The sequence below is a fragment of the Carcharodon carcharias genome, chromosome 32 (genome assembly GCF_017639515.1).
Source record: "Carcharodon carcharias isolate sCarCar2 chromosome 32, sCarCar2.pri, whole genome shotgun sequence".
NCBI lineage: Eukaryota > Metazoa > Chordata > Chondrichthyes > Lamniformes > Lamnidae > Carcharodon > Carcharodon carcharias.
In genome coordinates, this window is record NC_054498.1 from 23,824,131 (window position 1) to 23,835,974 (window position 11,844).

Consider the following 11,844-nt stretch of genomic DNA (forward strand, 5'->3'; position numbering starts at 1 on the left):
TGTTCAAATTCCAGTACAAGTCAGTAAGACTGGCACCAGTAATACTGGAGTTCCAGTTTAAGGTATATAAGACCATTCTGGACAGGGTTTCGCTGGCTTTTCCTGCTCGCTGGGCACTGTAGAGAGCTGCACGATCTCACAACTTAAAGGGGACATTGCTTATGGCCCTCGGTTTTGTTTATCTCCCACTCGCTCAAACATCTTCTCTATGTCTGTCCGTACAAACTCCTTCATAATTTTAAAAACCACCATTAGGTCAGCCATCAGCCTTCTCTTTTCCGGAGAAGTGAGCCTCAGTTTGCTAAGCGTGGTAATCGTGTGTGTTTATAAACACGCCAACGTTCAACAATGTGTTTGCATATGATTTTGTGCTGCAACCCAACCTTCCCTGTGCCACATCTTAAACCTTTGTAACATCCAGCTACTGCTGTGCAGAAATTGCTTAATAAAACACAAAGCTTTGATTCTTGTCCCTCACATTGCTTCTGGTGTGGATTGAAACAACAGGGAGCTTGACTCGATGATCTGAACAGAATTCCCCAAACTCGATGACTCTCTTTTGTAACACCATCCTATGAGGTAATTGGGAAGATTTGTAATTGTTCATCTGAGCTTTAACACTCTCAGTCTTTCTTTAACAACTGGGTTTTTTTATCCCCCAGTGGGATTTGCTGACTTAAACTTAAGGAAAGACTCAACCTTGGGTGTTGGTAATGTTAAAAACAAAAAACTACGGACGCTGGAAATCCAAAACAAAAATAAAAATACCTGGAAAAACTCAGCAGGTCTGACAGCATCTGCGGAGAGGAATACAGTTAATGTTTCGAGTCCGTATGACTCTTTAACAGAACTAAGGAAAAATAGAAAAGAGGTGAAATATAAACTGGTTTAAGTGGTGGGGGGGGGGTGGGGGGAGCGGTGGATGGGACAGGTAGAGCTGGATAGAGGGCCAGTGATAGGTGGAGATAACCAAAAGATGTCACAGACAAAAGGACAAAGAGGTGTTGAAGGTGGTGATATTATCTAAGGAATGTGCTAATTAACGGTAGAAAGCAGGACAAGGTACAGATAGCCCTAGTGGGGGTGGGGTGGGGGGAAGGGATCGAAATAGGCTAAAAGGTAGAGATAAAACAATGGATGGAAGTACATTTAAAAATAATGGAAATAGGTGGGAACAGAAAAATCTATATAAATTATTGGAAAAAAAGGGGGGGAATCAGAAAGGGGGTGGGGATGGAGGAGAGAGTTCATGATCTAAAGTAGTTGAACTCAATATTCAGTCTGGAAGGCTGTAAAGTGCCTAGTCGGAAGATGAGGTGCTGTTCCTCCAGTTTGTGTTGAGCTTCACTGGAGCATTGCAGCAGGCCAAGGATGGACATGTGGGCATGAGAGCAGGGTGGAGTGTTGAAATGGCAAGTGACAGGGAGGTCTGGGTAATGCTTGCGGACAGACCGAAGGTATTCTGCAAAGTGGTCACCAGTCGGCGTTTGGTCTCTCCAATGTAGAGGAAACCGCATTGGGAGCAATGAATGCAGTAGACTAAATTGAGGGAAGTGAAAGTGAAATGCCTCTTCACTTGAAAGGAGTGTTTGGGCCCTTGGACGGTGAGGAGAGGGGAAGTAAAGGAGCAGGTGTTGCATCTTCTGCAGTTGCATGGGAAGGTGCGTGGGAGGGTGTTGAGGTGTAGGGGGTGATGGAGGAGTGGACCAGGGTGTCCCGGAGGGAACGATCCCTGTGGAATGCCACCGGGGGGGTGAAGGGAAGATGTGTTTGGTGGTGGCATCATGCTGGAGTTGGCGGAAATGGCGGAGGATGATCCTTTGAATACAGAGGCTGGTGGGGTGATAAGTGAGGACAAGGGGGACCCTATCATGGTTCTGGGAGGGAGAGGAAGGCGTGAGGGCGGATGCGCGGGAGATGGGCCGGAGACGGTTGAGGGCCCTGTCAACCACCGTGGGTGGAAAACCTCGGTTAAGGAAAAAGGAAGACATGTCAGAGGAACTGTTTTTGAAAGTGGCATCATCAGAACAGATGCGACGGAGGCGAAGGAACTGAGAGAATGGGAATGTGGTTGACTTTTAACTGCCCTCTGAAATGGCCTAGCTAGTCACACGATTCAAGGGTAATTAGAGATGAGCAATTGCTAGCGACATCCACATTCATGAAAGAATAAAAACAAAACCTTCGTGCGGTGAGGTTCTGTGGGCCTTGTCTGGAAAACTGACCCCCTGGTCTGCTGCTGGGGGTCCTCCTCCAGGAAGTGGCGTTTCCTACTTTACAACAGTGACTACACTTCAGAAGTACTTTACCAGGTTGTAAAGTGCTTTGGAATGCTCGATGGTGATGAAAGGTGCCATATAAATGTAAGTTTTTCTTTTTGGTCTCAGGTTCAGAATCAGGCCCCAGACACGAAAAACCTTACTCACTACCCGCACTAATTGATTTGCCCCCATTGCATCAAGATACAGGAGGACGACTGGAAAATTCCACAGGGGCTTCTTAGCTTATCTTTTACAAGGCTCCTAATGAGCCTAAGTGGCTGCCCATCCACCAGGCCCTGAACTCGCCTTGACAGAAATGGCCAGAACAGGGTACAGGCACACCAGCTGGTTCTGGTATTTTTGGGCCCCTGTGACCTTGGAGGGACCCAAAAATCCTGCCCTAGGTGTCAGCTGCAGCTCAGTTGGTAGCGCTCTGCTCTCTAAGTCAGAACGTTGTGAGTTTGAGTCCTGCTCTGGGACTTGAGCACAGAAATCAAGGCTGGCTATGCTGAGGGAGTGCTGCACTGTCAGAAGTGCCTTCTTTCAGATGGCCTTATCTGCCCTCTCCGGTGGGAGTGAAAGATCCCATGACACCATTTCAAAGAAGAGCAGGGGCATTTTTCCCAGTGTCCTGGGCAATATTTATCCCCCAATCAAGACCACAAAAACAGATGAGCTGGTTATTATCACATTACTGTTTGTGGGAGCTTACTGTGTGCAAATTGGCTGCTGTGTTTCCTACATTACCACAGTGGCTACACTTCAAAATTACTTTACTAGGTTGTAAAGCATTTTGGAATGCTCGATGGTGATGAAAGGTGCCATATAAATGTAAGTCTTTCTTTTTTGGTCTCAGATTCAGAATCAGGTCCCATGTGTATAGACAGGTCTTACTCACTGCCCACGCCAATGCTATATTGAGTGCTTAAATTTGAATGGCCACTGTCGGAGGCCAAGAAGCTCGGACACCAGGCCACTGTGGAACAAGGGGAAGAGATGTTATCCCCATCTCGTCTCATACAGAGATGATATCATCACAGACCTCTCATCCATAAACCCGTGTGTATCCCATAACCAACTAATAATAGCCATGAGCGGGGAAAGGAATGACACAGGAACCTTCGTGGTACTTCATTTTGATACAGTGTGGTCAGCATGAGGCACAGGGGCCATCCTGCAGCCACTACCACATTGTTAATGCCCCAAAATAAAAATACTAAAAGCATCTGATATTGGACAGTGGGCAGGCCAGCTAAATTCTGGACTATCCAATATAAAACCACATGCCCTCTCATCGCAGATTAAAGAAGGTTTTTCTACATATTGTGGACCAAAATTGCAATTTTCTTTGTATAAAAAATGTGATAATAACCAGATAATCTGTTTTTGTGATGTTGATTGAGGGATAAACATTGGCCAGGACACAGGGAGAATTCCCCTGCTCTTTTCAAAACAGTGCCATGGAATCTTTTACACCCACCTGAGCAGGCAGATGGGTTCTCCATTTAACGTCTCCTCTGAAAGAAAGCACCCTTGACAGTGCAATGACCCACTGCACTTGGTTATTTATCATCCCCTCAATGTCAGGAAGGAACAGACGATCAAATTGCTTGTTCATGGGAGCTTGCTGTGCCCAAATTAGCTGCTGCGTTTCCTACATTACAACAGCAACCACATTTCAAAAAGTCCTTTATTGGCTGCAAAGTGCTTCTTGGCAATGTCTGGTGCTGGTGAAAAGTGCTAAAATGCAAGTGGTGCATATTCACAATTGTTAATTGTCTTTCAAACTAAATAATCCTACTTGTTAACCATGAAACTTTTCTGCAGGAGCCATGGAGCTCTTCTGCAGGGATTAAAAATGGTTTTAGGGCTGTTTTGACATGGGGAGATGGTTATTAATGGTGATAGACAGAGAGCTGTATGGGTGGATGGATGGAGCTGAGCTCTAGAGTGCTTGGGAGTTGGGTTCAGGCAGTGCGCTGGGCAGCCTAGCCCTGGGGTCCTCATAGAGCCGCTCCCAGCAGCCACCGCTCTCTTCTCTCGGCTGGAATCCAAGATGGTGGGTTTGTTACCGTTGCGGCTGAGGGGATAATCCGCTTCCATCCGTCTGCTAAACGGCCGCCGAACCCCGCAGCGGCGGTGCGGGCAGATCGATAATTCCGCCGGTCATCTGTCGCCGCCGATATTAGCGGGAGCGGGGGAGGAAGCGGATAAAGAAACGGGCGATGGAAGCGGAGCGGGGACTCCGACTCTCCGCCGTCGGGTTCATTGAGGACGGTTCAGGGGGCGAGGAGATGGCCTGGGAGCGAGGCCTCGGGCTTTCCCCGCGTGTTTCCTGGGCTCTGGGTCCGGGGTGGGAAAGCTTCACTTGGCTCAGGCTGAGCGCAGCTTTAAACCAAAATGTCCATCCAGTTGTGCGGGGGAAGCTGGGACCCTCCTTACAGCCGGGATTTAATGGAGGTTTCATGGTGTAAATTGGGGAAAAACTGCATCCAATGGCAGTATCCAGATTTAAAACCACAAAAGAGCCAGAGGGGGGGGATGAAATATTTTTTCAATGCGGTACACAGTGGATGTGATTTGCCTGAAACAAATTGGATGGCCCTTTCAAAGGGCTGGCACCGGCTTGATGGGCCGAAGGGCCCCCTCTCTGCTGTTTCATACTATCCATGAGTTATTGACCTCAATTGAATCTTGGCGCAATGTGCCTACAGCAGCTGCCCTATTCGAAGGGTATTCAGTATGGAAATTAATGGACAGTAGGTGATGAAAGGAATACACTCAGGGCTCAGTTGCCCAGCTCCTTTGAGAAAGCCAGTGTCTTTGAATTATAACCGTTGAACAGATGTTAGTCTAGGGGGGCAGGGAGAGGGACTGCAGGTCTGAAACCATTTAGTATGTTTTCTTGGCTTACCCCAAAGTGCAAAACTGCCTCTGTTAACCCTGAACTGTAATGTGGGGATACTTTGTTAAACAATCCTGATTCCAAAATCATGCTCTTAGGTTGCTGTTGGATTATAAAAGTTGTAGAATGAGGTGCACTTTTCATAACTGTCTCTCTTCTGCTCAGGGTCGTGTCAGGACTAAGACAGTCAAGAAAGCCGCCCGGGTGATCATTGAGAAATACTATACCCGCCTTGGCAATGACTTCCACACCAACAAAAGGGTCTGCGAGGAGATTGCCATCATCCCCAGCAAGAAACTTCGCAACAAAATTGCAGGGTAAGAAGCCTTATCCTTCCCCATTCACCCTAATTGGATCTAAATGATGAAATAGGTTTTGAGGGGCTGAATGGCCACCTCCTGTTATGCTGTTAATTGCACAAAATGGTTGCTATTGATCTGTGAACCGCGATAATGAGCTCTGGAAAATTATGGGGCATATGTTGAGGGAGAGGGTGGGTGTACAGAGGTGAGGGCACAGGGAAGAATAGGGAAGGGGATCTGACCTCAATCCTATCCTTACCCAACTACCCAACTTCTAAACCTGCACAGTCCTGGACACTACCCCACTCTCCCCCACGCTTTTTTGATGGAGATGGGAGAAAGTGTTGAGGCCGACTGGAGATCATCTTAGTTGCATATTATTGAGTCAGGGAATTGTCACCTAGAAGGTGGCCATTTGGTCCATCATGCCTGTGCTGGCTCTCTGAAAGAATTATCTATTAGCCCTTTTCTCTTGCTCTTATCCCATGGTCCTGCTGTTTCTTAATTCTCTCCTTGGGGACAGTATTTTCAATTTGATTTGTATAAAAACTGCCCCAATGATGCTCACCACATCCAGGATCTTACCCTTCCCTCTTCCATTCCAAGTTAAACTGAAGCCAGGAATTTTCTTGGGGGCACTCCTGCTCTGTCGCTGTACATTTGTCAGAATGGAACTCCCGTTTTATGGTGGGGAAGGGATTTCCACTGCACTCTTTGGCCTAGTTCGGGAGCTGGTACGAGGCGGGTGTCTTTGTGTCTTCCTGACCTCCATTTGATGGTACGGCCATTTATATCCATATAACCGAGGGAGAAGGGAGGCGATGCTGCTTCTCTTGCATATGCGTGAGCAATAAGTTGAAGGAAATAGTTTTGAAGACGGGGCTGTCTTCACTATGCAGAACCTTACGGTATGTCAGTATTAATGATGTCTGGGGAATTCACCATTGGTGGGGGGGAAAGGCTGCGTTTGCTGTCAACCAGGTGCATACGCAGTCGTGCTCCTTCGCTCCATCATGTCATTGCAAACGCCGGAGATCAGAACTCTACTCATTCCTCAGTGTGAAACTCATCCTCTCCGTTTAGTTTCTCATTTTTTTTAAGCAAAATTCAAACTGGCAGCTATCCTACTGAGACCGAAGAATGAAATTAAATTAACAATCCTAGAGAATGGATTTGGGAGTCAGAAAGGGCTATTTTAGTCCGACCAAATTGCAATACCCATTTTTGCCTGGGTAATTTTCTTTATTTATCTATGGCATGTTTTCAGCCCTATTATCTACAAACCCTGGCAGCTCGCTCGCTAATACTTGAAGCATTTTGCTATTCTCTGCACTCTTTTTTTAATATAAAGTCAAATACAGTCCACTATTTTCTCTTGCTCAATCTGTACTTATATATAATTTTGTTAACAATAACCACGGAAAAGCGTGGTTTTACTTGCAGCGTTTTTAACTGGGCTGCGTTTGCTGCCATGGGTCTGGCCAGTGACGTTACTGGTTTTCTGTGGACATGCGGACAAGTGCGCACACACACACGGGTGTCGACTGCAGTCTTGCATTGGCAGGAGACAGACACAGTGGTGGAGAAAAGCAAGAATGAGAGCTTCAAAGTCTGAAATTTAAAACATACTGCGAATGTCCAGTTTGGTTGCCATCTGAAAGAGGAGCTCCCTCTCAGCTCAGCCATTACTGTCAGAGTTTGGGATGTCTCCAGATTAAATTACTGTCTTGATCAGAAACTGGCGTAGAATTGCTTAATAACTTGGTACTGCCTAGTCCTGTGTGCAGGTATAGAGTTGGATACAGCAATTAAAATGTCCAATAACTGGTGTTTAACTTACCCAGGTACGTGACACACTTAATGAAGCGTATTCAGCGTGGGCCTGTCAGAGGCATCTCAATCAAACTGCAGGAAGAAGAGCGGGAGAGGAGGGATAACTATGTCCCAGAGGTGGGTTTCTCTTCAGTCTAGTTCACACACTGCTGGATTTATTGAGTACTGATGTCACATTTGTATGCTTTGGGAACCTGGGCTTTGTATTTAAGTAGCAAGCTTGGGAAACTTTGAAGTCTTTAGACAAAATACTGGAACTTGACGATAAATGGCCAGGATAGTATTCAAGATTTATATTCATTTGGAAGAAAGTGAATTATTCTGCTTCTGAACTTGGGTTCATAATTTAGATTCAGATTTAGAAGATCCTCCAGTCCTATTTGAGTTTATCTTTGCAGATTTACCAGCCCAACTGTCTTGCTGAGGCATCTGTAGGAAGTGAGTTATAGCATGGAGACTGAATGAGACTGTTGTCCTTTATCAAGGGTTTTGGATGTTGGGCTGCACAACATCACATTGCTACTCTGTCCCTTACACGTGCTCCTTTGGTTCTGTGGCCTTTTACAGCTGCTTGGTGAGCAGCCATTGCCTGTTCCATGTCTGCTAGAACCTCCCCAGTTTTCAGATTGATTGGTGAAGTTTCCCTTGTTTCAGGCCCCTGAGTGAGTGTTACGGTGTTTGTAAAATACACTTGGTCTCCACAATAAAGTATGGGTTCCGTATCAACATGACCTGAGTATCTGTGCCCAAATAGTTAACTTTTGTCTCTGACCCATGTACAGTATATATTTTTTGCTTTCTCACAATGCAGAACTGTTTCCCAGCCTTGTTCCAGTGCAGTGTTCCAGCTTTATCTTGTAACTGCAACAGCAACTCACAGTGCTCTTCAGTTACAAGCTCTCACAGAAAACATTGATTGGATCTTTAGCATCATTGCAGGGCTTCTGGACACCGAAGGTTTAGTCTGAATTAAAAGAATGGGGCCTCTCAAAATAAATTGGCTTGATCCCATTTTATCTCTGGTTGTATTATATTTCATTGATAACAATGTGTCCACCACAGCACTGTACATGTGGAATTGCTAAAGCTGAAATAGTGGTTAATTTACCTCCAGACATTGTGCTTCAGGTGTTATTGATTTGAAATAAAGGTTGTTTTCTATTAACAACTTTATTGGCCTGTTTGACCTTGTCCAAATAATCACAGTGTTTGGAAATGCCATTCGTTTAGATTGAAATCATTCATCGTCAGCAGGGATTTCTGCTTATTGAGTCAATGTAAGTGGTTAAAAGTCTGGCTAGATTTAAGTCCTTTCATTGAGCTGCTAGCAGTAACTAGAGAAGTAATCAGGTTTACTTAGCGCTTTGGGGCAGTGCACTGATAGGGATGGTGTTTTTAATGTCTTCAGTCAATGAAGTTACTTCAAAACCAGGTTTCCTTGGAAGAAAGAAACACTCCCATAGGGCATGAAAAGGTGTTTGTGATTGATGTTTATGTTCAATCACTTGCTTTTGTAGTGTACTTACAGTAAATGGGGCAGCTACAGTGCACAGGATGATCCCACAGCCAGGATCTAAATTAGTGACTGGATGATCAGTTTGTGGTTGAGGGAGTGAATGTTTTGTGGAACTCCCCTGTTTTCCTGTGGTTGCCGTGGGGACTTTTGTGCCTACCCGAGCTTGAGCTGCCGGTTCGGGCTTTGGTTTAAAGTTTCATCTAGATTGTGGGCTCGAGTTAGTAGTGGGACCTGAACCCAGAAACCCAGGTATGAGTGTTCACCAACTGAGCCAAGCTGCATGCTGAGGAATCATTAGTAAAATAGTGCTCTGTGGTGTGGTTGAAGGAAGTGGCTGGTCTGTTTGCTGATTTTTGTCTCTGCATCTGTTTTCCAGGTTTCCGCTCTGGATCAGGAGATGATTGAGGTGGACCCAGATACCAAGGAGATGCTGAAGCTGCTGGTGAGTGATGGGAGGTTGATGCTTCACCATGTTCAGAATTTGTTGCCCTCCTAGTTTGACATGACTTAAACGTCTCCAGTAGTGGCAATGCGATGACATGCCAACTGCTGTATCAGTCTTATGGAGGGAAATTACATGTGTACATGATGTATCCTTTAACAGAAAGGAGAAAGTAAGTCAACCCAGTGGCATTAATTGAAGTTGGGGTTGGGTTCATGTTACTTTAGGAGGGAGGAAGCAACTGTAAACCCACATTGAGATGGCCCACTTACTATTCCTTACAAAAATTGATGCCTTCATTAGGACTTAGGCTCTCATCCAGGGAAGAGACTCCTATATTTAATGAATTTATATAATAAGCCTAGGGTGTTCTCTTCACATTATCTTTATTTGCTGTGTGATAGTTTAGATCCAACTCAAGAAGGATAGGCAACCAGAATCATAGTGGCTCAGCATGTTTGTGACTTCTGTTTTCTCACCAATTAACCCTCTTGGGTGGTGAGTGGGAAGTTGAGTCGTCCACAAAACTGCCATTTTCTTTCTAGTATATCTACAGTCACATTCCTGCGCTGAAGCATATTAACATGATGCTCCCTCACTAAGAGCCAATCTGGCGATTGACAGATCTTGGACGTGCCGAATGTGAAGTCTTTGTGTCTGTCTGGTTTTCAGAAAGAAGCTGAGTGCATAACTGTGTACGTTATAACGATAATGCATAGTGCATTATGCCTCAGTTCAGCAACACTGGGAGATTATTATTGTTAACTGTAGGAGCACATACACTTTCATAAAAGGACAGTGATCATTGTTGCCTCCTCCCTACAACAGTGACTTTTCTAGATGGGAGAATGTTACAGGAAGGCCTCTGTTCTGAGATTAGCAAGTGTTCAGTCCTTTCTCCATCCCACATCCCATCTCTTAATAGACACGACCCACCCCAAGCAGAATGTCTGACTAAGTTGAGCGTTCTCTCTCTTCGCACCTTCCCCCAACCCCTGGATAAACCTTAAAATCTACTGTTTTCTTTGATAGTGTCTGCTCTCTTCCCAGAATACGATTTCCATTGTTCACATAGTTACATTGACAGACTTAACCTTGTTCCTGAGTGTTATTCTGGGCTGTGACATGCTGGAGTGTAAGTGGTCCGGTATCCATCCCATCCCAAGTTGGAATGCAGATATACACTGAAGGAGGACAGCTTGGTCAAGATTTCGGTGATTGGTTTGATTTTCCAAATCCATATGATCCCAGAATGGATGCCTAAGCTTGCTCCTGTCCGTTCAATGTGCAATGGTTCCTGGTGGATCCAATGTCGACAGTGGAATTTGGGATGGACAATAAACTCAGTATAAATATGACTTCTCTCTCCACTTGTTTCATATAGACAGGAATGTAACAAGTTCCCACTGTTCTCTTGGGGAAGGGGCCCTGCCCATTGCCTGCTGAAGCACTGGAAGAATTTATTTTCCAAAGCAAAGAATTTAGCCCATTTTTAGCTTGCACTTCAATTAGTTTTAAATAGTGTAGATAACTCAAATTTAAAACATTAATGAGCCTAAGACTAATTCTTCATGGGTAATTAGTTTGAGCATTGTTTACATGCTTGTTGGTGCCTTGTGTCTGGATTGCAGGCAGCACTTACTGAGGCATTAATGTAGGATGCTGTTCCACAAACCTTACATCTCATCCCTCTTCTCTCAAATGGAAGCATCCCATACATCATGTAACTTTGCCCATCAAGGATCTCCAGGTTACATTGCAGTTTGGATTAAGATCACATTTAATTCTGGACTAAAACTGCAATAGTCTTTAGGGCTTACTTTCAGTTGAAGGCTGGGTTCTCTTAAATTGCTGCCACCTTAGATGGATAGTGGAAAATAGGCTAAAGAGTGGCCAGTGTACACGAAGTGAGATATAAGCTTGTTGTCTTGGAGCTTTAAGGGACTGTTGGAGTGGACAGATTTAATTAGTCTAACTTCATTGTCAATGCAGTAACTGGTCTATTTTTCACCGTTCACTGGCAGGGCTGTTAATTGAATTCAAGCCCCTGCCATGCAGCATTGTGGACTGTAGGAGCCCTTAAAGATTATCTTACTGGCCTAGCAGCACTTGTTAATGAATGAACCTGTTTGTTGTATGGATTTTGCCTGCTTGGGTTTAATGTTTCCCTCCCTCTTTTGCAGGACTTTGGCAGCTTGTCCAATCTGCAGGTCACACAGCCCTCAGTAGGAATGGCTTTCAGGACTCCAAGGATCTAAAATTATTTGTACCACAAAGCTCTACAATTAAAAAAAGACAAAAGCATGTTGCTTGTTTGTGTCTTTATTAATGTTCTCTGATATTGATCATTGCAACTTTCTCCTAGTGATCCATTGAATATTCCTGGAAAGCAATGAATGGATTTTATTCAAGCTTAGCATGAAATGCTGTAAACTGATAACTTACTGATCAAAAAATGTTAAGTGATTGTAACTTCTGATTTCTAAATCTTTAGCTATCATAGGGGAGTTAACAGACTTAAGTGTGCTTGTACAAGAAACGCGGAAAGTTAGCATGTAGGTACAGCAAGCAAATGGCATGTCAGC

General features: G+C 44.8%; 1 protein-coding gene across 1 annotated transcript; it reads left to right on the forward strand.

Moving 5' to 3' along the window:
- Positions 1–4,253: 4,253 nt before the first annotated feature.
- On the forward strand, positions 4,254–11,563 carry LOC121271937 (40S ribosomal protein S17). Its single transcript, XM_041178194.1, has 5 exons — positions 4,254–4,320; positions 5,332–5,483; positions 7,313–7,418; positions 9,194–9,259; positions 11,443–11,563. Exons 1-5 carry the CDS (start codon positions 4,318–4,320, stop codon positions 11,515–11,517), a joined length of 402 nt encoding a protein of 133 aa, XP_041034128.1. The 5' UTR covers positions 4,254–4,317; the 3' UTR covers positions 11,518–11,563.
- Positions 11,564–11,844: the final 281 nt, after the last annotated feature.